The sequence below is a fragment of the Dermacentor variabilis genome, chromosome 5 (assembly GCF_050947875.1).
Source record: "Dermacentor variabilis isolate Ectoservices chromosome 5, ASM5094787v1, whole genome shotgun sequence".
NCBI classification, from domain to species: domain Eukaryota; kingdom Metazoa; phylum Arthropoda; class Arachnida; order Ixodida; family Ixodidae; genus Dermacentor; species Dermacentor variabilis.
In genome coordinates this window covers 108337882-108365828 of record NC_134572.1, presented here as the reverse complement: position 1 = coordinate 108365828, position 27947 = coordinate 108337882, and the positions used below count along the sequence as shown (strand labels likewise).

Below are 27947 nucleotides of genomic sequence, written 5' to 3'. Positions count from 1 at the left end.
GGTTGTTGGCGTCATCCTTTCTACCTTAGGTAGCATCGGCTGGCTTTCCTTTAATGCGTAAGCCCTTCTTAGGTGACTCACCCAGATAAATCTGTCCGTCACTTTGTCGGTCCGTCCGTAACGCGCAACGCGATGTGCTCCACAAAAAGAAGAAAACACACGCAGAATAAATTCGAAAGGAAAAATCTCAAGAAAAATGGTTCGCAGCGCTGCGTTACGAAACATACGCCCCCACGCTCGGAATCCGAGGGTCTTACCCACAGGGCTAAACACGCACCATATAAACGCGTTGTACCGCCTTGTCTGTGTTGTCGCGCAACAAAGACAAGTAAGCAGTCAATGAGTTGATAAGTATGAGGGTTGGTAAGGGTCAATAAGGGTTGGATCGAGTCCGATAAGGTTCATCACGACCGATAAAGACTTATACTGGTCGAATCAAGGGCCACAACAGACTACGAGGCCAATAAAACATACGTTTAATGAACCGTCTACTGCTTCGTCAATCGCGCTAAACAACGCACGTCGCGTTGTATGCGTGGAGATGAGCAAGTGCCACAATGCTTGCACATACTTAGACAACTACAGTGGAGTTCCTGCATAAGTTTTTAATTGATTCGCCTGGCGCACCAACATGTCTGCTTCTCTCAAGTGCGAACAATCGCGCCATATGTAACGCACGTCGTGCAAACAGTTAGCTGAGTAACATGTTAATAATCTTAGGCGCCACCAATACGATAGGTTAAGCAGGTATCTTCGCGACAGCATTTCGAATGCAAGCGAATGCAGGCGCCGAAAGTGCGGGCATATTCAGGGTCCCGAGCGAGGGACTAAGTGGTTGCGGGCGGGAAAATTGAGTAGAAACGTATGCGTATTACCGTTACTGCGTTTTCTCGACGATGTTTTTAATCGGAACGTGTCAGAACTGCTCTTTAGTTACAAGACTGTTCCTCGTGCAAATAGAAGATCGAAAAAACTTGCCATTGCAGCGGAAAGTGTAGTCTATTCGCGGCGATAGCTGTAGCCCAAGTGGATTGGTCGTTCGTAATCTCATAATTCACTGCCATCTGTACGAGGAAAATGTTTCTAGCGGGCGGTGCTTGAAGCCTCTTAGAGTACAGACGTGGGAAGCGTTCGTGTAAGCAATTCCTCGAACAAGAACTATCATCATCACCTTATTTTTCTCAGTTAACGCGTTTCGCAATCGGAGCACTGCGGGGCACGTGCACAGCACCGGCCACATTACGTCGGTGGCGCCACACTTGATACACAACTGTGCCGCCGTGTGATTCAGTGCAGCCGGGTTAGTTCTGCCATAGTGCCTGCTGATTATATTTGAACACCTGAAGTGCTTGAACGCTACCCTTAGCCTCAAAACATGGTGCGCTGTCTGCATACCGCCAACGCGGCATTTGCAGCCACAGCTGTCGTCAACCGAACCCGTGACCTAGAGCTTAGCAGCGTTAGGCTAATCAACTCAGCCACTGCGTCCAATAGGCACGTCTACAAAAAGCGTTAGCACCTGCGCCGCTTCCAGTGCAAGGACGCTAAAAGTCCGTGTGTATACGAGAAGGCTGCCAATGCTGCGTAACTGTTTCGCCCAGACGGCTCGACTGTGGTGCTCCAATCTATCATACGCGCAGATGCCCTGAAGACGTTCCACTGAACGCGAGTGCAAGTACGTATCTGGACTACGGAAGGAAACGCAGCAACTAGCCCCTTCAGAAGCAAGAAGAGAGTTGCGAGATATTGGGATATGTAAAAACATAATGCGGTAGTGGTACGCACTAAATCCCCGCTCTCGGTGCCCTTGGTTATTTTTACCTAACCAAATGCGTGCGCAAATCGATCACGTACGCGCCGAACTCCGGTTCCGACACTCGGACGCTTGGTTATCAAGCATGATAGATGGGCCCAGTTGCTGCCAGCTTCCTTACTTACGCGCGGACGTTCGCCTGATTGACCTCCCTGCCTTTCCTTCCCCTTTAATTTCTATCTCTCTCTTTCATCATATGCAGGCCGTGAACTATATGTACTTTAAGGCCCAGTTAATTGCTTAATGCTATTGCGTTGTTCCCGAAGACTTGAATGAATCAACCAGCGCGGCACTTTGTTATAATGGCTAGACTACACTGAGCTCGACATAGCGTGACTAGATAGTCTTTCCAAGGAGTGCGTGTGGCAATATTGATTAGCTGGCGCATGAAGTAGGTAATCCGCCCTGCCGACCCTTTTTTTTTTTATTTGCGCTGGACGAAATGACTGTCTCCAGCTGTGCAGCGCATCATCTCGTGTGAGCGCAATGACACCTCCCTGCTTCGTTTTCTCTTTCTCTCCACTTATGTAGGATAGCAAAACCAGGCGCTAGTCTGAATAACCTCCCTTCCCTTTGCTCTTCTTCCCCTTTTTTCTTTGTTCCGTGTTTCTTTCTATCGCTCCTTAAACCAGGGTATGGTAACCTTGGATGTCGGTCGAGCAACGGCCTACATTTGTGCTAGAACGAGAATTTCGCTTAGGCAAACTCCTACATAAGTAATAACGGGTGCCTATCCGTTTGGAGGTACCTGCCGTGGTAGAGTAACGGCTATGGCGCTGCGTTGCTAAGCTCCATGTCACTAATTCGAATCCGGCATCGGCAGCCACGTTTCCATGGGAGCAAAATACAAAACCGCTCTTATACTTAGACTGACGTGTACGTTAAAAAGACACAGGCGGTCAAAATGAATCCGTGGCTCACATGACATCAATGTGCTGCGTTTGCATTCACGTGCAAATGCACGTGAATGCACGTGAATACGTGCAAGAGCACGTATTCACGTGTTCTTGTAAGAAGTGCAGCAGTATTATTCAACGCTTGAAATATAGTAAAACGCAGCACATTTGAACATAATTTGCGCGTAAGGCACAACGCATAGAGGAGGACGAGCAACAATAGGGCGCTGCTATATCATCTGATTTTATTGCCACGCGATGCGCACCAATATATACGCGAAATCGCAGGTGAGGGAAACCGAAACAACAAACCACGAAAACACAATAGGACATATTCCTTCACATTTCAGTGTTCACGTCCTTTGTCGAATACACCTACAGAAGTATCACTAATGCACCTGCTTCCAGTTTCCTTGATATAGTATGCATTCAACAGTTATCTGGCCATGAGATTCCTGCGTTTTCCTAGTATTATGATACCTCTTAGGTTTGGTTCAAATTTGCGAGATTCACAATGTGCGCACAAGTGCAATTTTAAGCGATTCTCTGTCGACCTTCCATGTTCAGCGGCTCTTTCGTTTATGCATCGTCGCGTTTGCCATATAAGTACACTTTACCAGGTAGGAGCGCAATATAATACGCCATCCTGACGTGGCATGTTGTGCATGACTTTAGTCGTTTCATGTCACAGCCTTTTAACACGATAGCATTAAGGGCACCGTGTCGCAAAAAAACCCGCTGTCGGCGTCGGACGTCATTACGCAAAAAGTCACTCCGAACCATAACCACGCACGCCCGCCACGTGGTGCAGAGGCGTTACCGAATTATAATTGGATTCCTCAAAGTAAAATGCATCAGATAAATTTTGAAGTACGACCTAAACACAACCTACAGACATGATAGCGTCGGATTGCAATTTGAATATGCCAAAGAACATAGTACTGTTACGCGGAAAACTCAAACACAAGTCCCCTTTTTCCAGCGTTTCTACCATCCACAGAGCGCGCGGCCCGCATGGTTCCTTGGAACAACACCATACAGATGGCACTCGCCTCCACGCATCCGCCAGAAATCTGCGGCTGTCGGGAAGCGTGAGAAGATGTCAGGGATTTTTAAATGCTATCGCGTTCCACTCTTAAAGGCGAAGCTTAAGCGTCCTCCTAATTTTTTTCTTCTTTGTGCTGTGTGCACCAAACGCGGGAACGCAGTCGACCAAACTTTCGCGGGACAGAAAGAGATGAATATGCCATATCGGTTTGCACATTTCTTCAATTTGTGTGACACACTCTGGGGATATAGGGTATGACTTCATTTCATGGTTGAGACACTGGCCATTTACATTACTATATCCGTTCAACTTTTCGCAGCACTGTTTCAATTTTCGCAGAAATATGTTCAACTATGAAGATCACCAATGAGTCCCACGCCACGTCGTTTTGGTAAAACGCCGCTCTTTATTTCCGTTTCCCCGCTGCCTTCAATTAGTGCTGTTCTTTTTTTTTACTAAAATTCATAATCGTGTTCAAATATTCAAATAAACTTATGTGCGTGTTCTTAACAACAAAGGAAACAAGCGAGAGAGAAAAAACGCGCTACTGAATTAAGGCAAAGCATAGTCGGAAGCTAGAAGTTGTTGCTTCATATACCTTTCGACAGATGCGAGCATTGTATGTACTTGTACTCATTCTTGCGAATAATTGTCAAAAACAGCTGAGTGGAATATTCGGACCGGACTATCACCGGGTTATGTCGCATGCACTCACATTTGCCAGTTCAAAACTGTCCGTCTCTCCCCTTAGTTTCTCATACATTCTCTCACCCCCGTCCTTGCCAAAGGTACTGGACGTGTCTGGGTGTCTTCGTGGGCAGACAGGGCAGCCCTGACAGCAAAGTTGTTTCCAACGATGCCACAGTGCGCAGGAATCCACTTAAAGATCATGTTGTGCCCTGTTTCCAGAGCATGGTGGCGTATTTCTCTAATGTCGGATATCATCTGCTCATCTGTTCTGTGAAGTAAGGCAGACTTGATATTGTGAAGAACTGCCTTAGAGTCTCAAAATATCACCCATTTCTGTACCGCCTCTTCGGTGACCTAGTTCACAGCGGCGTGGAAGGCTGCAAGCTCTGCCACCGTGGGTGTAGTCATGTGGGCCGCTTTGAATTTAACTGTGATTTGCTATAGCTGAAACGAGGAAAGCGGCAGTCATGCGGGTGGGTGAGGTCGAACCGTGGGTACATATATGTATGCGGTCATGATATGTCTGGTGTAATAATAGCAGCGTCAGTTGCTTCAGAACCGGCGAGGGATGATTGGCCTTCTTTGTAATTCTGGGAATAGCAAAGTTCGCTAGAGACTGTCGCAGGCACCGCAGGGGAGATGAAGGCTTCGCCGCCGGTGTATAAGATGACGTTATGCACTCTTGATGAGCGATAGTTACTCGTGAAAAGGTCGCTCGAGGTTTATCGGCTGGTAGGGAAGCGATGTGACGGTCGGGGATTTTTTACAAATGGAGAATGGAGAATGTGCATTCTGAGAGAGTCGGAAGCTACGTGTGTCTGGATCATATGATCTCCCGCAGTGGCAATTGTTGCTGGCGTTGAGGGGCACCGAGGTGGCTAAAAAGACGCGCATAGGGCTTGACCTTGTATGCTCTCCAAGGCGCGAATGTCGGTCTCGCACGTATTGGACAAAACTGGTAGGCTGTAACGCAGAAGTCCCAGGAACAGTACCCTGTGCAGCTGCAGCATAGAATGGACTGGTGTACCCCAGGCTTTCCCGCAGAGAAGTTTGAAGACCTGAGCAATGGCAGATAATTTCTTCTTGAGATAGACGCAGTGAGCGTTCTACGAGCGGTTGCGGTCAGTAATAACACCCACAAGGCAACGCATCTTAATCTAGGGTACAGGATGACCATTGACGCTGCCAGGTAACTTCGTCTGCTTGCACGCAAAAAATTAAAGGCTTTCTGGAGTTCAAGTGCCTTCAAATGCCGACTGCGTAATACTGGACCCCTTGCTGCGGCTGCAACTGCTATTTAGCCTTTCCCGTGGTGAAACAACCTTGCTGTGCCGCTTGTGGCTGACGGTGGCGTACACGAACGCTTGCTCCTATCATATGGCTAAGTGTGGACAGCTGGGCTAGTTGGTTGTGATTGGCATTATGAGTCATCGTTCCAGCGCACAATTTAACACTGAAGAGAAGGACAACACGAACGCCGGACTTCAACTAAATTTTATTCACGGAAAACAGGGCATTATGTACACGGGGGAGGGGGGTGGGGGGAGAAGGGGGCGCTGATAGTGCACCGGACAACCCAAAAATATTTCCGTGGTCCAGGCGACAATCATCAGTGGCGTCGAAACCAAAAGAAAAAATCAAAAGAATAAAAATGTAAAAAATAAAAGTGAAAAAGTGAGATAGGTGAAAAAAGCTTTTTTTTCTCACATCTCTCCTCATCCGTGTTCAATTGTGCCCTGGAACGATGTTTCATAATGCCTAACATATGGGAATGGCCGAGAGGCCGATGTGCGACTCCTGTACGCGCGAGGAAACCATCGAGCACCTATTGTGTATCTGTCCTCGCCACGATGCACAGCGCCTCTCTCTCAGCACAACCTCAAGCCGAATGGGCTCGAGACCGTTCTCTGAGTCAGATACTCGGAACGTGGCTGCATCCGCCACTGGCGCAAAGGGCGATTCGTGCACTAGTACAGTACTTGAAGTGCCCCAGTTTGACTGAACGCTTATAGCGTCCCTGTGCATCCTACCACGTGCACTCAGTGTTTCCTTCCTTCCTGTTTTCCTCCTTTTATTCCGCCTTTTCCTGACCCCCAGTGTAGGGCAGCAAACCGGACGCTCGTCTGGTTGACCTCCCTGCTTTTCCTCTCTCTCTCTCTCTCTCTCTCTCTCTCTCTCTCTCTCTCTCTCTGTCTCTCTCTCGTGTTCAACGCGGCTCCCCATCGACACCCGAGTCTGTGCCACAGCGCGCTTTGCTCCTCCTGATGGCATTAAGCCTGTTCATCAAAGTGGCCCCGTCGTAAGCTCCCCCGGCTCCATCGGAGAGTGCCCGTGCGTCGCTGTCGCTAGCACGCAGAGCGCCCCCGCGCTTCGAGCCCAATCTCGTTGCGACTTTGCGATGCGCCCGCCGCAACGCCTCGCGGCATTTGGCACCTGTAATTAGAGCGGATCGCGAGGAATTCTCTCGCGGACAGCTCTTCCTCTCTCGACGATCCAGAAGAGATCGTTCCGCGGCGCCTACTGTCGGCCAGCCGAAAGCGAGCTTCACTGAGGCACCCCGATGTTCGAAGGCGAAAGTTGGCACGGCGCGCCTGTGTATAAGCTGGCTGCTGCGTCGCGATTTGCCCCGGATTACGGGGCCGTTCTACGGCGAAGCCGGTTTACCTGAACCCCTATAACAGGCCGGTCAAATATTCGTCAAGTTTAAGCATTAAATAGTGATGGTCAAGTTTAACATCGACAAGTCGCAGATTTAACCGTTAAAATAGCAATATTGTCCCGTCGTAGTGACGGTGAAGAAACAGACAGTGACAAGGCTGTGCGTCTGAGACTCGAATTCTTTATTCGGCGAAGAAAAGCATGCGAGTGTTGTGACCTTGTTGAGGTGTTTGTATTCCTTGCTCAATTTTGTCAGCGTCACCTATTCGAGAATGTACAACAGCGTTCGCGTCACGTGCGAAATCTGATTACCCAAGATTCTTTCGCTACAGAGTGCACAATAACATTTTCCAATGCAGTAGGCGCTTCATGCAACAAGTTATAAATCGATAAGAGTGACAATCTAGTGCGAAATGATCGACACGAAAAAAAAATCACAACAATGTGCCCCTGATACCTCAGTCCAACAGCTACTAATTTAAACTACTGACAGTTCTAACTAAACGGCGTATTTTTAAGAAGCTCCCAAATTTATGTGAAAAAACGTGCCCTGAAAGCTAGCTCTCGGTCAGGCTGACGTGTCAGCCAAGGATATCTTCCTACCCACCGTGGTTGCTTAGTGGCTATGGTGCTGGGCTACTGAACACGAGGTCGAGGGATTGAATCGCGGCTACGGCGGCCACATTTCAATGGGGACGAAATGAAAAAAGCACCCGTGTGCTTATATTTAGGTGCACATTAAAGAACCCCAGGTGCTCCAAATTTCCGGAGTCCCCCACTACGGCGTGCCTCATAATCAGAAAGTGGTTTTTGGTTTCCACAGAAAGTGGTTTTGCCGAAGCAGAAGGTAATTACAGTGCAGGAGTAACAACTCTTCACATATTTTAGCAACTGAGTATTTAGCAATACAGGAAGTCAGGGAGTTCCACTGTTCAATTGTACGGGGGAAAAACAATTTCCGAATAACTCCAGCCCTTGCAAAGTAAGGTCTTATTACTGCGGGATGGTTCAAACTCCGGACCTAGGTGGCGGTGGAAAAATATATTTATCACGTGATAAGCCTATGTTGTTAGGGTACAATAAGTAAAGAAACTTTAGCCTGGCGATCTGTCGCCGCACATGCAAGGGTTCTAGTTTAAGCTTGCAACATGTTGGTGATGGAAGAGGGCATGCGATAATCGGTTAAAATAAATTTGGGAACGAGGCGCTGAACGCGCTCTACCTTGGCAATGTCTTTTGCGAAATAAAAGCCCCACACAATGGATCCGTACTCTAGAACTGGGCGACCAAGTGCTTCCATCTTTACAGTTGATGGGGCTCTCTTCAGTTTCCTGCGCAGAAAGCAGAGTTTAGAAAATGCTTCAGCAAAAATGTTATTAATGTGCTCGTCTCAACTAAGGTTATTTCTAATTGTTAAGCCTAAGTACTTCACAGATGGCACTAAATGAATGTGCTGGTTTCCGATGTGATAGCAGTAGGACAATGGATTTTTCCCCCTTGTGATTGACATAGAAACTGTTTTGTGAAAGATCATTTGCATATGGTGCCGTTCACACCAGTCTCCTAGTTTACACAGGTTCTCATTGAGTAAGTTCTGGCAATTGGTACCTTTAATCACACTGTAGATTATACAGTCGTCTGAAAATAGTTTAGCGACAACACAGTCATCGATATTTTTAGCAATGTCACTCACATATATCAAACACAACGAGGGTCCGAGCACAGATCCTTGTGGGACACCAGATAATACATGCAGCTCCTCAGAGTTGACACACGCGCACTGAACATACTGGGTGCGGTTTGCTAGATAGGCGTGAAGCCAAAGAACCAAATTTTCAGGAATTCCTGCTTCTCGCAGGCTATTTAGAAGGAGTATGTGCGATACATGGTCGAACGCTTTCGATAAGTCTAAAAAAAACAGCACCAATTTGTTCACGCTTATCTATGGCGGAAACAAATTCGTGAATACAAGAGAGGAATTGCGGAAATGTCGAGACCTTTTTTGTAAAAACATGCTGATAATAAACGAAGAAACTTATTGACTGAAGATGACTAGTTATTTGATTGGCTATGATATGTACGGTTATATACTATACTATACTATACTATACTATACTATACTATACTATACTATACTATACTATACTATACACTACATGAAAAGTGTCGATGAGAAAATTCTAGAGCAACATGAAAAACTCTTGATGCTCGTTTCTATTGCTCAATACAGGCTACATAAAAGTGTTTTTCCGAGCGTGAAAGAAGCCCGCGAAAGCACGCAAAGTGCCTCGAGCGGCCAGTCGCGCGGACGATATATTCACGAACTCCCAGCGTTGCCAACTACAGGTGCGACTTTCTGTATTAACAGTTTTTTTTTAAGGAAGCGCTAGAGCGAACAAACAATAAATACTTATATCGAGATGTTAACTGCTAGAAAAACTACATCACGCAATTTCAGTGGCTAGCGTGAAAGCCTTCACGAAAGACGCAGATTTCGCGAGGTTAACGGAACGCAGAAGTCAATCATTTAATAAGAACATTCTTCGCTGTCACTTAAATGCGCGAATAGGCATTTTTTCTTTCATCCCGGCGCGAGTGAATTTCATAATGCAGTTGACGAAAAGAGTAATGCTCATTTCCCCCATAATTGCGCGTTCGAATAGAATACATTGAATACCTTCATCTGCGTGGCCGCAATTCAACGGTACGATATACTCATTTATCGTTCATATACCAGCATAATCGCCCTATTGAACAGAACACACGCGCCGACATGCCGACCGACGTTCTGGAGAAGAAGGAGAAAGGGTGGAACAAGCTGGATGCCGATACTTAAGACTTCACTGTAAAACAAGTATTGTTAGCCAGGCACGCCCGTTCTGTCTTCCTGACGAGCCCTTGCGCGCCAAAGCTGTCCGCGGCCCCGACGACCCTGAACCGTGGCGTATCAGCGAACACGGAGCTATTGTTAATGCCCTACGCACGAGACAAAGCAGCGGCAAGGAAGGAAACGCGATAACGCGGAAGCTCTACATTCCTGGCGCTGTAATTGCATGCAGACCAGGCCAGCGGTGGGCACAAGCGGACAATGCATGAGGTCACAGTGGGAGGCAACGTAGCACTCCACCGCCAAAGGTGCTTCGTTTTATATAAGCGGAGGCCGCGAGTTCGGGGTACTGAAGTTTATAGCATTACTATAGGGCTCGATTCGCGACTTTAGGAGCCAGGCTTGACCGGGTCGTACACTGCATTAGACGAAATTATTATTCGCCGCGAGCTGTCGTTTTGCGCTGACAAACCGCGAGGCAAGCAAGCCGTGGTACTCTATTGTTCACGCCATTAGGGTGAACCGCTCGAGAACATAGGGGAACCGACAGGCGCTCGCGCGGTTGGCTCCTCTCCGCGACTTCTAGCGTCACGCGCATTCCCGAGGCACCGGATACCCTGCGCGCATTTGATACCACGCTTCCCCATCGCAAAACGTATTCCGTTCTTCTAAACGGCCCCAGTTCTTAGAGTGGTCATATAGAAGGCGTGCTCCACACTGCACTCAACTTGCAACCCAATGCGTTGGGTGCGTCGGGAGAGGAGCGCGAAGTCGAGAGGAAACGATGGAGGAGGCACGCGTCTCTCCCTTCGTTCCTCTCTCATTGTTCGAGACAGCGTTTCCCCAACTCCTCTCTGGCGCATGCAGAATGAGCACGCGGCGTCCCCTAACGACGACGCTGAGCCCTCCTTACCGCATCACGATAATGAGTTCTTCCACGACATTAGGCCCGGCGACAAAAAGGCGGTTTCATTGGCTGCCAGCGCCGCCGCCGCCGTCGCCGCGGTCGCCGCCTGCCCGCTCGGCTGCCTGCCTTCCGCCGCGTGAATGATGGAGTGCATCTGGACGCTCGATATGGCGGCGTCGTCGTCGACGACGTCTTCCAACACTCGCCCGCCACCGTGCACTGTCGGCGATTGACGCGCCACCGGAAGTCGAGACGGTCCGAATGGTGATGACTTCCGACGCTTTCTCGCTCTTCTTCCCGCTCCACAACGCGGGCGCGTGCGCGTGTTGTGGCAGCAAATACTGGACGCGCCGGTCCTGGCCCTGGACTTCACTCCAATTTCCCTTCCCTCAACTCATTTCTTAACTTCCTTTCTTTTTTTTTTTTCCGCGAGAGAGGTTAGGGAGCGTCGGGCACTCACCCTTTTAGCGTGCGTTGCGGCCTCACCATCCACGCATCTTTTACATGTTGCTAGGAGCTTCTCGGCGAGATTGCAAAAGCCTCCCCCCCCCCCCCCCCCCCCCGCTGGGCTCGCGGGAAACCGCGCTCGACGCTGTCAGTTCGACGCTGTAGTTTTTCTGCGTGACGAATTGGAAGAATCGGAGGAGATGTGGAGCGCGGTGAACGGGAGTGGAAGTGTTCAGCGCGTATATGGACCGACCGTGCGGGGAGTGCGTTGGGAAAGGAGGGGGTGCCCAATCGCATGCGCTGTGCGGCCGCGCTCGGGTCTCTGGGCCGGAAGTGAAACTGCTCTTGAGAGAGAGATGAGGGATGAGAACATGTAGCGAAAGGTCGCCGGGCGTCCCGAGTCGGCGCTGCGTTTGATCAGCCGTGGCTGGAGTATTATGCCGGCGGCGGGATTGAAATATCGTTTCCTATGGGAGGAATAAGGAGAGACAGCGAGGAATGGGAGTTTGGTGCCTCTTTAATCACGTCCGAGCCTCTGCAAAAGAAATGTGCGCGTCGGTAGGGGAGCGTTGATCTGCGTTGACTCCGTTTCATTGGCCGCTCTGTATTTCTTTTTTACTGACTGCGTTGTGTTTCCGTCGCATTGTTCAGCGAAGCGGCTAGCGTACAGTCACAGTTCTGCGTTTGTCTGTGCGTTCTTATCAATTTTGATTTTGCTCGAATGTATGTAGTTATTTATTTCTAATTACCAGGGCGCTTTCAAATAATTACGTAACAAATGTCCTGGCTAAATAGGCAGTACATTTAGCTTATACTGCGTCATCGCAAAAAATAACAATCTGCTTAGCTTATTCATAGGTTCTTATATGCGTTGTCTTCAGTGGTCGTTCCTTTTGCGTCGAGAGATAACTTCGCATGCGGAGAATTTTCGCACGTTTGTGCTGAATTGCATAAGCCTCCTAGTAAACGGTTTCCGTGTTGTTGTTTTTTTCTTTTAGAAGACTGTTCGCACGAGAACTAACGAAATTCTGATGAGTACTCTGACACCGAAACCCAACGAATCTTTTCTTTAGCTATGCCACCGGTTGCCTATATTATTGTACATCATATATGTACGGTTCAACGAATAATGTCACAGGTGAATTAAGGTTATTTGGGGGGGGGGGGGGAAGTAACTCTGTATACCTCTCAAGGAACGGACAAATACACGGCTACTAAAGAAATTGACCGAATCTCAGTTTGTGCAAGATCATGAAGCTCAGAAGCTCTTCAGTCGTACTTAGAATACTGCTTGGTAAGGCCTGGGCATGAAGAGATACTTGTGCAGAGCAGAAAGGGCGAATCGCCAATATTTGCTCCAATTATAATCCCGATAAGGACAGGGAACACTTTCGTCTACGCTGTGAAAAATTACCTGCGCCCGTAAACTACGATGAAAACTGCAGATCCTCGTTATAAGACCGCTGTCGTTGGAGAAGCTCTCACACGCGTGGCCGCGACAAACCAAACAAATATTGGCTCTTCGTGCATTACGGAAGTTTCTTGGAGAAATTGAGTTCTGGTATAATCACATCGAGTTTATTAATAATTCAGATTATGTTGGGGGTCTTCTTAGATGTGGCGAAGCGTTTGAATTATTGTTAGCTACTTTTGGAATACATACGGAGATCACATGGTCACGGATGTGTGTTTATGTCGACTTCCTCTGTGCTTATTGTAATAATGGGATGTGTTGTGATCAGCACTGCTGCTTATTAAGCCAGGCCGCTCTTCTAGTGTGGCTGCTGTGTTGCGATCACATTATCACTGTAAAGATTTAAGAAGAACACATATTCCGTTATCTTTATTAGTTTCATTGGATTGTTTTCAGTCGATCATTTTTCTGTAATATCACGTATTCATTTATTTATTGCTGCATAACCTAGGGTAATGGAATATCCGAGGTACCCTTTACCTCAATCTGTCCTACGCAACCCAACTGTAACAGAACGGAGCAAAGCAGATTCTGTATTATTGTTCTTTGCTTCAGTATTTATTGCAATACTCATTCCAAGGCTCTATCGCATATATTTTCCCGCGAATTCACCCGCACGGCAGCAAAGTTTGAGCACGGGAAATGGTTGTGGAACACGGCTATATCCGCTCTGGACAAGCTGCAAAAAACCCTTCATGCGCCGACAGTCATGGCGCGAACTATTAACCGGAGTTTAACTGGTTTAATCTATTTCATTCGTACCACAGCCATTATGTATCCATAAGGGCGCAAACTTTCGTTGACTACCTCCAAGTGAAATTTTAATGGCTTCCTGCAATTCAGTGTACAGCACGTTTCACCGACGCGGCCAGCTCAGTTGAACTGGTTAGGTTAGGTCAAAGACGCCCGCTTGACAAAGAGTTAAACTGTAGGTTGCATATGTACTCGCGCTCAGCGCAGAAGATCGGGAGGCTTATTTTAAAGTCTCTTACGCTCGCAAACACTGTTAGTGAAACGCAGGACGGCTTCGACACTTGTTTGCTTGGTACCACTATTTGCCAGCGCACATGATTATTAATAATGCTTCTACCACACGAAGTGTTTTGTTAATGCATATTCATGGCCCGTGTCCTCAAAGCATATCGTGCGCGAGCGCAGTTCGTAAGAACAGACAGACGCGAGCGGCCGGCTGCATTTTCTTGAGAACAAAAAGAATTGTGCATTCGATTCCAGTTTACTTGCACACTAAAAAAAAAAAGTTATAGCAATCCAAATCTCCAAATATTGTTATGTGCACAGGTATGACATTAAAATATAACTTTCGAAAGTAAATACCAGTGCCCTGCTTGCTTTTAAAGACTAGGGGGGCGTTGTTCGGGAAAGGTTGGTTAGCGCGTCATTGCACTCGCTTTTGCTGTAACTCGGTTGTTTTTTTTCTTACTGGCAGTCACTCCCGCCAAACGAAAGTGCGCTTCCATATTCATTAGCGAAATGCGTAAATAATCAATGCGTGACTTTGGAAAGACGCGTCCTTGTTTTCGTGGATAACTTTGTCGCTGCTTTATCCTCAAATCCCTTTGTTTGAGTTGAGCCAATTACCACGCACGTTTCGAGGCTTCTGTAGCGCACGAATGCTGGTGCTAAAGAAACGTGCGAGCGAGATATTCGTAATTGCGTTGAAGCTCCCGCGTATGCATATGCTGCAAGCACGAACAACGTGTGACCGGACGGTGAACGCAACGAATCCCTGCGATAACAACTTCTGTATAACCGATATTAAGAGTGAACTCGGGAAACAAAGTGATTCACGCCAAAGATTATTCACTTTGCTCCCGTGTCTAATAAGAGTACCACGAGTGTTTACCGCTAACTAATAGTTGGCGCCGATGGCAACGATCCCATGCACAGTTTAAGGGGCAGGAACGTTGTTGTTGTAACGCCGGCTCGTGGTTATAGTTATACCGAACGCCCGTAACGTAAGCAGCTCTTCTTATTCCGTGCCATCGGACAAGTTTTAACAAATTATTGCGGTAATTAAATCCTCACGGAGTGCGACGTCCCCAATGGAATGCTCGGGTTCGCACGGCTATATGTATATTCAGTCCTACTCTGAAACAGAACGTTTGTAGCCGTTGTATACTATTATGCACCATGAGTTAACAATGTGTGAACGCCACGTAGCTGGACAGAACCAAGGTAATGCTATTTGCCGTCGCTTGGAGATGCTCAGATAATTTTTTTTTGCATTCCACCTGATTGCTAATTAGTCTTAATTAATTAATGAACCTCTTAAGTATTACAACTAGATGAGAAGTGTCAACGACAAAATTAATCAACGACGTGAAAAAACTATCGATATGCCTTTATGTTGCTCAATACGTGCTATATAAGGATGTTCTTCCGGGAGCGAAGAAAGTCCGCGAATACACGCAAAGTGCCTCGAGTGGGCTTCTTTCACGCTCGAAGAACACTTTTATGTAGCACGTATTGAGAAACAGAAAGCTGTATCGGGAGTTTTTATGTTGCTTTACAATTTTCTCGTTGACACTTTCAATCTAATTATACTATTTGAGAAGTTGATTAATTAATTAAGAGTAAATATGTAATTAGGCGGAATAAAAAAAATGCGTCACTTTAGCATACGCCAAAGACGATGAAGGAGAAAGCCTGTGCGCTCAAGAGACATTGATTAAATTACTTGACGTTTTCATTGGAATTCGTTGTTACTTCCTATTCTTGCTTTCTGCGACCAAAGGTCGTGGGTTCGAATGCCTTAATTGGCGCTACTTTAATTAACGGGGCAATAATTAAATCCTCTCTAATTAACACCAAAGGTCGAAGATTCGACTCCCACCAAAGGTTTAGGGTGCGACTGCCACCAAAGGTCGTGGGTTCGAGTGCCTTAATTAACTCTGCATTAATCTAGGCGTGTCTTGATTAAGTATCACTTGCTGCTGGGGGAGTTGGTTGAGATCTAATGAACACATTGTTGCGCTAACAGAAAAATACAGACTCAGGAAGAAAAGTAGGAAACAATAGGTCGTGATAGGTGCGTGATAAGTTCAGCTCTCGACCTATCGTTCCCTACTTTTTTTTTTCTTTCCGAATGGGTAACTCTGCGCAGTAATGAAACAAGGTCTAGCACAGCTTGTCAATGGGGGACATTTCCGGCAGCTTCGACAGTCCTGCCGTCTATGTTCGTGGCACCCTTGGTGAACGGAGTATTAATGCGAAGCATTTCTAGGATGACTTTCCGGGGTTTTTTTGTTTTTCATGATCGCGGTCCGTCCGGGGCAGCCTCCACCCTCTCTTACGCCGTGCTTATGCATGCGTTCTTGCGTGCATGCGCGCGCACCGGGTGTTTCCTCGTTCACTTTGTGATGATACGTCTATTGTTGCACTCCAGATGGCGTTAGTAATTCCACTATGCGCATGCACTGCGGGCTCAGAGGGTATGCATGGGCCTGCTTCTGAAAGCCCCCACACGCGAGCCCAGACAGCGGAAGAAGCTAAGTCGTGTAACCATGGTTGCACTTAGGCTAAACCTCGTCGCACCGTCACACAAAAAAAGCGAATAGGAGCGAGAATGGTAGATAGAAATAGGAGTATAACGGTAGCGTGCTCTCGCCGATGTCAACACCACTTAGGAACGAGAATGTCAGCTACAAGCGAGGCTAGAACGGGACGTCACCAAGAAAATTGTGCCAAACGTGCCGCATCAACGCTTAGCGTTCTTACACTTCAAGCATCACTTACATGTGTCTACATTACAAACCATTACAATACATTACGTTACTCTAAAGACATTACATTACAAAAATGTGAGTACATTACAAACATGTGTCTGGCGCTGTGTCGTGTTCAACGGTCGCAAAGTGTCGCAAAAAATAATAATAAACACGAAAGTAGGCGCGAGAAAACAAGCCGGGAAATGCAGAAGTGATTAAAGTACATGCAACGCGATAGCGATAAATTGTTTAAACACGTGCGACGTGTCATTGAATGTTTCACATTAGCATAAATTGCTGCACTGTGTACCATCTGCATACTGTCTTATTTGTTTTGTCGCACCAACTTATAATTACTGCTTACAAAAATGTACTAGTAAACTTTGAAAGCTCTGTAGCTCTCTGGAACCACCTCGGAGAAATGGAAATCGCTTCGCCAAGCATTTAGCTGCTACGTTCGGAGCAATGCGCCAATTTCTGAGTGGCACTGACTTTTTCAATTTCAGCTGGTGACAATGAGCGAGCCCGACGGTGTTTCATAAGTTTAGCGCGTAACAAACGCATTGTAGTCGACTTTCTTCGCCCTTCATTCTTCGACACTGGTTTTGACACTAACTTTAACCAACGAGCCCAAGCTGTGATGTTCTTTCGCTTGTTCGTTATGAAAAAAATAAAGTGCATTCTATCGTTCTTTGTGCACTCACACGATCTGTATGCTACCTTTCTTTTTCTACAGGGGCAAGGCAAATTTCCGTGCTATAGAAAAGCGGATATTGGACAGCATCATTGGCCAGGGTCGTTATGACTGCAGGATCCGGCCCATGGGAATTAACAATACAGGTGTGTATCTAATCCGCTTTACTTAGCACTCAGTCTCTACACTTGTGTGTCACTCATGTGAAATTGTGCACGTCGACACCGATTAGAGCGCCATGTGCCTGGTTACTTTTTCTATTGTTGGGCTGTGCACGAGTCTTAGTTCCTCGCGTGCAAAGCACGCCCGCCTGAACGAAGCGCTAATCTTTCGATGGCCTGTGACGTCAACCGCGTGCACGAAAACTGGTTTTCGCTTCTGCATATTTAAGTGCTCAATAATTGCATGCTGCTTCTTTCTCTTCTTTTTTTTCTTTTTTTTTTCTTCGTGGATCTTGCGTGTGGAAACAACGTTGCGCGTACGACGTTTCTGTTTGACGTGTCGCCCCAATTGATCACTTATGGGTTTTATTTTACCGTCGTCCGAGAGATATATTATTACGGTGAGACTGTTTTTTTGTTATTCTCGATCGTTAAGTAATGTATGCAACATGTCTGCCTTCTGAAAGCTTCCGCTCGTTGCATCCATAAGAAAGAGCGAGGGCAGGCATCTTATTAGCGTAATCAGGTTATGTGCTCACAAAAGAAAATTGCAGTTGACTTAACGGAGAGGGTAAACGCAGAAATAGAGCATCGCGCTATTTTCGAACTTGCTGTAGTCAGTAGCGTTATGGATTAGTAAATACATTATACTTGTATCATCATCTTCTTCATCGTCAGCCTATATTTGTAACCACTGCAGGACAAAGCCCTCTCTCTACGATCTACAATTAACCCTGTCGTGCGCTAGCTGATTCCAACTTGCGACTGCAAATTTCCTAATTTCATTTCCCCACCTAGTTTTCTGCCGCCCTGGACTGCGCTTCCCTTCCCTTGGCGCCCATTTTGTAACTCTAATGGTCTACCGGTTATCTACCCTATACTCATTACACGGAACGCCCAGGTCCATTTCTTTATTGTGATTATGAGACGTGCCTCGTAATCAGGCTGTCGTTTTGGCACGTAAAACTCCAGAATTCTATTTTATTTTTTGCCCTAATAATCAGCCCAGAATTTTCCGCGAACATGCCCTTAAGTTCACGCTGGCAACCATCCTGCGCCCTCGGCCGCAGTCGACTTGAAAATTATTGTTGGGATTGAAAAAACCAGGACAATTGTAAACAGTTTTTTTTTTTTGAAACTGCAGAAACTGTTGTGAATACATTCACGAGCGATCCCTTCTTAGGCAAGTGAATTAGGCAAGACCGGCGCAGGTGAGAGCAGTTGGCCGGGGTTCGGGCCCGAGACTTCCTTACAAATGACGTTACGTTCCTTTTTGTTTGAGAGCTACTAGCAACAAGAAATATGTTGTTAAGCGCTGGAGAATTACTGATGTAGCCGCGTGCACCACACTGTCGGGCGAACGTCTTCGCGCAGCTGTCAATAACCGCTGGAAATGTCGCCTTTAATGCGGAAAGTTATCTTGGTGTTGACTTGAGTTTCTCATCAGCTGTGGTGACAAAGTTCCGTCGCGCTGGCGATTCCATTAGTGACGCGTGCTCCCGGTAGAAACGTATACGTTTAGCACCACTGTAATCCTGCGCCGCTGTTACAAAGGCTCTTCGTATCTCTCGCATACTGTATAGCTAGCAAACGAGAGTGCTCCGGAAGTCGAAAATTTTGTCGCTTCCTCGAGGCGTACTCATAAAAAATACGGCAGTTGAATTCCATGCTGAGCCTTATGAGGTGCAATGCCTAGCCGTTCGACCACACGATACAAAACGCGAAGGCTTTAGTGCAACGAGAACATGGCTTTTGTGGCTAGTGTTGGTCAAAAAGGTCCTTGAGTCATTTCATAACTGTCAACGCTTCATACAAGATAGCCAGGACAACAAACGATCCGTCGTACATCAATCGACACAAGTTGAACGACAGCCAAGACAGGTAAATGCAAGGCAAACTCTACCACCAGATGAAGATCATTAGTGAGATTAACGTCTTAAGGTTCAACTTCCGATCCAAGTTAAGATTTTCTCTTGGGTTACGGTGGCTGTGATACCTAAGCTTTGTTTTGGCACGTTGAACTCCACAGATTAATCAATAGTCGAATCAGACTGTCAATCGTTACGATCAGCCAGCGGGTTTAGCGACCATGAGGTCACTAAACCTCTCCTGCCCCGCTGCGACGAATCGTTTAGCGAAGCGAACAATGGGTCCCTTCGGACAGGTGTTCGGCGCCAGTAAGGGGAAACACGTTTGGCGGACCGAGTATTGTTTGTTGGTTTACTGTCACCTTCACGGACTAATGGTAGCAAGAAAACTCCTGGGAAAGGGTGTTCTAAGGCGTTAACTCACGGACCCCGGTAACCACCACGGTCGTTTGAAAAACCCCCCAGCTAACTGTTGGGTCATCCCAGGAACCATGACGCGCCAGCTTGAGTCAGGCGTGACAATGCCTGTCCACGAGGCCCCCTCCTTTCTGTGTGTTCAGTGAACAAAGGTCCGGGAGTGAGTGTGTGAATCCTTGCCCTCCAACGCGGGTCCTTCGACGACTTTAGACGCTCCGATTGGACGAAGGTTGGATGGCAGTTTCCCTGGCTTAGGGATCTAGGAAGGACAGAGGGGGCTTAAACAGATGTTTTCGGCTCCTCGATGTGCTTCATTTCAGTCACGCTAGACTGATGAGGTGTAACGTTTTATGCTCTTCACGTAGATATTGTAAATAAACCCAACATTCCTCGTTCTTAATGAGAACGCGTTCTTCCCTACAACATCGTCCTTAACGTGGATGAGTCGGACGATGGCATGGGCCAGCTGCCCCATTTTGACATGCCTGACCCCAACTCTTACACAATGCGGTCTCGGGCAGTGGTCGGTTGCGCGCCACCAGTGATCAGTACCACATAACCACACAGTGTTCTTGGAATGCACATCATAAATTCACGGATCATGATTGCGCTCCCGAGTATTTGGCCCTGCACTCAAAGTTTTAACACTGGCAGAAGAAGCGGAATGTAAATGTATAAAGTTGCCGCGGCTTCGCGGTATCATCGAGCTCATAAGACCGATGACACTTAAGCTGCGCCTTTAAAGGTATGACGCGATACCTTAATTGTTCCCTTCAGTGGTTTTATTTTCACACAGTCACTGTTGTTTGTTCGTATCCATTCATTTATAGCGATTATCGCAGCACAGGTTCCGTATTGTTGTGTGTGAATTGTTGCACTGTGCAGTTTGCGCACATAACGCTGCTTGCATATGCATTCACATTTATTATTACGCAGAGCACTGCTCACAATGTAATGTGTTTGAGGCCCACCTTGTCGTGATGCATGCGTTTGCTCTAACATTATTGCACCTCCATAGTCAGCACTGTCGTGGAATATTCATGGTTCTAATTGAACACACACCCTACTGTCACCAATATCTGCATTGACGCCATGCCGCGTTGACACCCACACATCGCTCTGTCCGACGTGAATATCGGTGGGTCGTTCGATGGCTCTATCGTCGGTGCTGTCTTGTGGTAGCTGCTCGTCTCCACAAGCGAACGCGCCAGGCGTTCGCTATTGAGCTCGTGCCGGTCGCGATTCAAATCCATGGTTTGCGATGCGAGGCTTCGCCGCAGCTTCCCAGCGTGTGCGCGTCGCCTACAACGCTGGCGTTCTGTGCGATCAGCACCAGCTGGTTCGCGTTTTCTCCACACCTGCCTTCCGCGGTCTCCCTTGACGCCGAGGTGGTGGTACAGATGAGCCAGCACAAGACGCCAAAGGCGAACGAGGTACATTATACATTGCAGAACTGACTACAGCCAAAGCTTTGCCCGGATGCGTGCCCTCTGCTGTGGCGCGCAAGCAGGGGGTTGAGGCGAGGGAGGAGGAGCGTTCTCCGGCGGCTGCTACGATGCCTCGATGTCCTCCTCGCCCGCCGCTCCGTACAGACTGGAGACAACCGCGGCGTCTACTACGGCGTTCTCCACGCGAATCGTGGACGCCGTAGTAGACGCGTTTGGCGGACGCCGCAGGGACGCGTTGCCGGCGCTCGTGTGTCTTGAAAGCGATATGCGACGTGGCTAAAGTGCACGCCTGCAAGGGCCTCATCTTCAAAGCGATCTGCGATGTTTGCAGTGTGTGGGTAGTGCCGGTAGCTCCGTATGCGCTGTGCTTTCGACGTTTCGTACGCAGCGACACATGCACGGACGTCAATTGGCTCACGGCTGCGGCCGCGATTCCTAACTCCAGCGTTTTCACAGACAGTTTCCACTGTCATCAAGCGAAGTGTTCATGTTTACCTGTGCGCGCGTGGCACCGTGCTCGTTAATTTAAATTAAACACGTTGACGCGCTAGTGGATTTGAATCCATGATAGAATGTGTAAGCGCGACTGAACAATGACGTACAAAGAGGCAGACACACAAAGACAGCGCTGTCTCCGTCTGTCTGTTTCTTTATACGTCCTCGTTGAGTCACGCTTGCACATTCTGTCATTGTTAATGCAGTTTGTAAGTGAATGGTTACAAGTTGATACTTATAGCTCACAGCTTTGCACTTATAGCTCACATCGAAATCCTGCTGCCGCGGGGAAACGAATCCGCAACGTTGTGCACAACAGCTAAAGGCCATGAATTGCTGAGCCACCGCGGCGGTTAAGTGTAATATTCAAAAGCCTGTTAGCAGTTTGTCGCTGACTAGAGAGCTCATTGGGTATTTAATGTCCTTAGTGTTTCAATAAACGCTCTGGTGTTGCCCAAGAGCATCAAGTCATTTACAATTGGCGGCTTCAACTACATTATTTCACTGCGTTTCTTTTCACCGCCCGTCAAAAAAGAGCGATGCATACTGGAAGTAATATGAGCAGCAGAGGTTTTCTTGTTTGTTTTTTTTCTTTCCGCTACTCTCTTCTCCTCTCACCTGTTCTGACGGGTCGCCACCGATCGCTCGATGGTCTGGGCCCGAGCGCGCGTGATGCAATTTACGGGTCCGAGGACGCCGCGGCAGCCCCGGAGACCGAGCGCCCCCCCCCCCTTCCCCCCGAAGAACCGTGTCACTGACTTGATTGGAAAGGACACTGTGCAAATTACTTCTCCCACCTGCAGCTCGCCCATTAGTCCGGGAGATGTAAAGCCTGCCGGCCGACCGCTCCGCCGACCTGTCGCCTCGTTCGCGCCGGCGATCTCCATTCTCCTCGCTGCATGTCGGAGCGGGAATGTGCTCTGGCTGGACCTCTTCGCTCCTATGCAACTACGCCCGCGCAGGCTTAGTAATTCTCCTATATTCTCCTATGATTTACCATTTCAATGGGGGGGGGGGGCTATATAGAACAGGAGGTTTTTTTTTCTTTGTGCGGGCAAACAGTGTACCTGGCCCTTGGCGACGTGTAGCGGCAGCAACCTTGCATCTTGCGGAGTGCGATTGATCTGAGACAGTGGTTTCTTGTTCGTGGAGGTCTTTCAGTTCTTGGCGTCGCTTGCTTAAGGCAGACGACGAATGGGATACCTCCGGACATCATACTGATGCACTTACACTTTCTTTTTCTTTGTTGTCTTCTTTCCGTTGACCGTTCTTTATCGTCCGGCCACTGTTATAAAGTTATTGAAGGACGCAAGACGCGCCTACACTGGAAGTTTCCGGAATATTGCCGCCGCCGATTCCACAGCGAAAGAGACTTATCTAATCAGGTTGTGTGCACGACAAAAAAAGAAGGTGTTGCACGCGAGAATCAGCGATTACAATGGTATGTACGATGGGTTATGTAGCTGAGGCACTTCACCCCTAGAACAAGTTTTCGAACGACCGATGACTATGCTCGTCGCTATCGTTTTTATTTGAGCGTTACTTTACTTTCACCCTATAAGTTCACCCAATAAAGTTGTAGTTTCGTGGCTCACGGTTGTGGCAGTGTCTGGTTCTTCGCCGTCACTACATTGTGACATACAGAACGTCTCGACACACCGTGACGGTACACTCACGTGACAGTATAAACACTTACTTCCAAGTTATCCTTAAGACACTACCTAAATGGCCCAGCACACTTCAGCAGTGGCTGACTGACTCAACATCCGTCGAGAGAGAGAGAAAATAATGCAGGGAAAGGAAGGGAGCAGAGGTAGTTCCGGTTGGCTACCCTGCGCAGGGGGAAGGGTTAAGGGGGATAAAAAGAGAAACAGAGATGAAGGGGAAGATAGAAAGAAATAGAGACAAGCACGAACAAAGCGCGTACACTACAGAGCGGTAGGGGGCGGCATTCTTACAGTATGTCGTGAAGCCCCGTAGACCGCAAGAACCTTAGCAGCGCGATTAAGGCCTGCAACGCGGATGTTCTTTCGGAGCATTGGCCTAAATCTTTTAGTTCTGAAAGTGGACGATTGTCCAACTGGTCCAGTACTCTGCACATCACTTGTCTCTGAGCACTGTATCGCGGGCAGACACAGATAATGTGTGCGAGCGTCTCGTCGATGTTCCATGTGTCGCACGTGGGGCTGTTGGCCATTTCTATGAGGAAAGCATATGAGTTTGTAAAGGCAACGCCTAGCCACAGACGGTAGAGCATGGTCTGTTCACGTCGTGATAATCCAGGCGAGAGGTGCATCCGTATGTCCGGAGACAACGAATGCAACCAACACATGGTGAAAACATTTGAGTCCCACAGGGGCAAAGTACACTCACGGGACATCAATTGCAGCTCAGCCGCAGCGTCTGTTCGCAAAAGCGGAATGAAGACTCGTTGACCACTTTCATGTGCAGATCGGACGGCTTCGTCGGCGTGGTCATTCCCGCTGATGTTACAATGTCCTGGAAGCCACTGAAAGATATGTTGTGTCCCTTGTCATGGCTTTGATGATATATGTGCCGAATTTCTGAGGCCAGTTGTTCATTGGGTCCGTGGCGCATATGGCTTCGTATGCACTGAAGGGCTGCCTTGGAGTCACTAAAGACTGTCCATTGTTACGGTGGCTTCTGCTTAATGAAATCAAGTGCAGCACGGAGCGCCGCGAGTTCTGCACCCGTCGATGTTGTCACACATGAAGTTCTTAATTTGATTTCCTGAGATTGTGCCTGGATGATGACTGCAGCAGCAGAGCTGTTGAGTTTTACTGAACCATCTGTGTATACATGTTGCCGGAATCTGTGCACCTTGTGAATGTGCTCTAAAGTTGCTTGTTTCAAAGCTTGCAATGGCGATCCAGCTTTCTTTCTGATTCCTGGAATTGTCAGTTGCACTTGCGGCCGGTGCAGACACCACAATAGATCTGACAATCGTGTAGCAGGCGTAAATTCTGATGGCAAGTAGGACTAATGTCTTACAATAGTTTTGGCAAAAGTTGAAAGTGGCCTTTTTGCTGGCAAGCAAGCAACATGGTGTGAGGGAATCCGTATCAGGTGTCGGATGTGTGCTCTCAGGACATCTGTATCAATGTAGGCTGTCAAAGGAGCGTCTCTGGCTATGGCCACTGTCGCAATCGATGACGTAGTTTTGGAAAGACTGAGACAAGTCCTGAGTGCTTGGGCTTGCATGCTCTGGAGTATGCGAATATTCGTAGTGCAAGTATTTCCTAGTACAGGTAAGCTGTACCGCAGGAAGCCAAAACAGTGCTTTATATAGTTGCAACATTGACGGTACTGTTGCGCCCCAGGACTTCCCGCCGAGAAACGCAAGAAGGTCCACAACGGCGGCCAAGCGCTTTGTCATGTACGAGATGTGAGGGCTCCAAGACAAGTCTCTATCAATGATGACGCCCAGAAATCGGTGCGTTCGTCTATATCTTATAATTTAGTCATTAGTCCGCAAAGCATGCTGGGCCATCGCTTTGCGAGTAAAAGCAACGAGTGCACATTTCTCAGCGGAAAGCTCCAGACCTTGTCTTCTTAGGTATGTTGACACAGCCATTGAGGCTTTCTGAAGTCGTGCGCGGACTTGTACACGTGTCACGCCTGAAGCCCACATGCAAATGTCGTCTGCGTAGACGGAGAGCTGAACGGTTTGCGGTAACGAATCAGCGAGACCAACGAGTATCGGGTTGAAAAGGGTAGGGCTGAGTACTCCGCCTTGCGGTACACCACGACTGGTAACGCGACCACATCGGTCAATGTGGTCGCGTTAACGGGGCTTACCTTGGCGCTTGGCCTTACCTCAGAGGAAGCGGACCAACTGCAATCAAGAGGCGACTCCGTTAGCTTCGTACCCTCATCCCCGTCACCTCCCACCATCCACCCAGTGGTCTTGTGCAGGTAGCCGAAATGCGATTAACGTTTCTCTCCATGTTTCTTAAAGGGGAAAAACGGCTAGAAGGCTAAAAGGAAAATTCCGTCTCTACTCCATATGTGGTCTCGCCATTTGTCGCTGCAGAGTAATGATGTGCGCAGTATCAATAGTTGCATACGCAAGAATTAAATCCGGGAACATGAACTTAGAAAAAGAAACGTTTCTTTGTTGTTCAATTTGTTTTTCGTTATCTTCCTCTTTGTTATTTAGGCGGACAAAGGCTGCGTATTAGCAATGAAAATGCAGGCTAAACCTTTCTGCTTAAATACCGCACCTGATCCGTGAACGCTGAGCCTATGACACTTAGTGGCACCGATAGCGCCGCTGTGTATAATAGAACTCGAAATGTTTTGGTGTCTTGTGGGCCCCCGCTCATACATGTAAAAAAGGAAAATCCTCAACTATACTACGTTACGAGTGCGAAGCCGATGCATTTCCTCATCAGTAAGACACACTGCTGGCAAAATGTTTACCATTGCACATTGCATGTAGACGCCCAATGAAACGGCGCTGCCTCAATTTCGAACACTGTCTATTCATCTCGTGTGTGTTCACTCTGTGCGCGAACACGTCTATAGCTGCCCCTGTGTTTTCGCCCTTGGAGACGGCCGCGCGAAGTTTCAAGCCTGCACTGGCAAAAGTTAGTAGCGTAGGTAAAAGCGGCTTTTTTCCTTCTTCCTCCTGGCTGCTGTCGTCACCACCGTTCCTGATCAATGTCCCGTATGCTAGCCCAAAGTTCCCCCTCGAACGTCCTTAACGTGGTCTTACTTATGAACGGCTAATGGCGCGTGCGTCGCCGTCGTGAGGCAATTATTTCACCAAAAGATGCCACGAGCATTTTGTGGGGGAACAAACGAGCGCTGTAATTAACGAAAGTAAATAAAACGAGGCGAGAATCTCATCGGTAAGTAACGGCTGTTGCCCTGAAGCAGGGAAACGCAAGGAATCCTTCTGGTACATTGTTTAGGTTATGAAGCTTTCTTTTCTGCATTTGGTACATATCGCGCCTTGGTTTCGTTTATCTTGCTTGAAACCGTAGAGACAGGAAAGGCTATTAAGCTTTACAATGGGGAAAAAAAACTCCAACCTAGAACACGCCAACCTTTACTTTCATGGCTATAGCGAGGACACATGAAGGGCTCTTTGCAAGGATGCCGATAACGTAGTTGCCGCGAAATAAATGAGAAGGTACAGTTTGCGCCATCATAAATGCTTTTCTATTTTTAAACATGCCGCGTGCAAGGTGGTTTCTTTTTTAAACTGCCGTCTTGTGTTTTACTCCCCAAGGTTGACTCGCAAGATATAAATCTAGTTTGCTGCACTCAGCTCTCTGGGCCTTCTACTTCATTTAACGCTTTTCTCCGATGGATATCAAGTGCCTTCGTGCCTCTCACGAACATAACGCATTTTTATCAAGACTGAAGTACACCGCTTCAGCATTATTTTCTCGTCGGAGGTGTTGGAAAATAAAACGTACAGTATTCGTAGAATGTTTCCAACATTGTGTACAGCTATTAACCGATCTTTGTCTCGTGATCTGTAGCGTCGTGGAGGCAAGAAAAAAAAAACAAACAAGAAACTCGCGCAAAAGTGCACCTAAACTTATTCGGGATACCCTTTCACAAAAATTGTTTTCCCGACAAGCGAAAAGCATAATTAACGCAGTCCTTTGCTGATAATCTAATGTAATCCGAAACTCGTACGCCACGGAATGAGGACGGGTTATCCTTAATTAGTTTCGGTCCCATGCCTGTACGTTGTTTTACTTTGCCGCGCCGTTCTGTTGATCACGGTATAGCTGCCTCGTTTTCTTTTTTACTGTGCGCAACTCGTAAACACCTCATCGCTTCCCCGTTGCTCGCTCAGTTCGCTTCGTTGATTGTGCTGGCCCCGCCGATTCTCTCTCTCGGTTAGGCCTTCCAGCTACTCTCATGTTGGCAAGAAGAGGTGGAGAGAGGGGGGAGGCGTCTGCTGTGCCCTTGTTTATCGGCCATGGTTCGAACTGTTTGCAGCAGCTCGGCCTCGTGATGACGCCAGCGCGCGATTCTTCCCCGTGAAGCCTGTGGGGCGTCTTCGCTTCTTCGCGGAACCGCTATTCCGGCAATCGAAGAAGGGGGCCGCTCGGTGCCCAACTCACCTTCTAAGAGAGAGGCCTGGCTCGACTTGACTTGGCTTTCTGCGCGGTTAAGGAGCGGATCGCGAAGGGGAAGCCGAGAAAGCATCGAGATTGCGAGGCCCGCGCTAACGAGCTGGAAGACTATGGATTTCCACCAAGCATCCGAACGAAGACGATAATAACTCGAGTATCGTGGAAGAAGCGAACGGAAGTACAAAAGGAAAAGGGGAAGAAAGAAAAAAAAAGTGGGGGGGAAGGACGAGGGAGGGGTGAAGGAGTGGCTGGTGCTC

General features: G+C 47.9%; 1 protein-coding gene across 8 annotated transcripts in view; it reads left to right on the top strand.

Annotated features, from left to right (window-relative positions):
* Window positions 1-27947, top strand: part of GluClalpha (glycine receptor alpha 1) — a 381181-nt gene that overhangs the window by 295052 nt on the left and 58182 nt on the right. For all 8 annotated transcript variants that reach the window (XM_075693269.1, XM_075693265.1, XM_075693264.1 and 5 more), the window contains one exon: window positions 17225-17328. In XM_075693269.1, the coding sequence (XP_075549384.1) occupies window positions 17225-17328 (104 nt within the window). The remainder of the gene's footprint in view (window positions 1-17224; window positions 17329-27947) is intronic.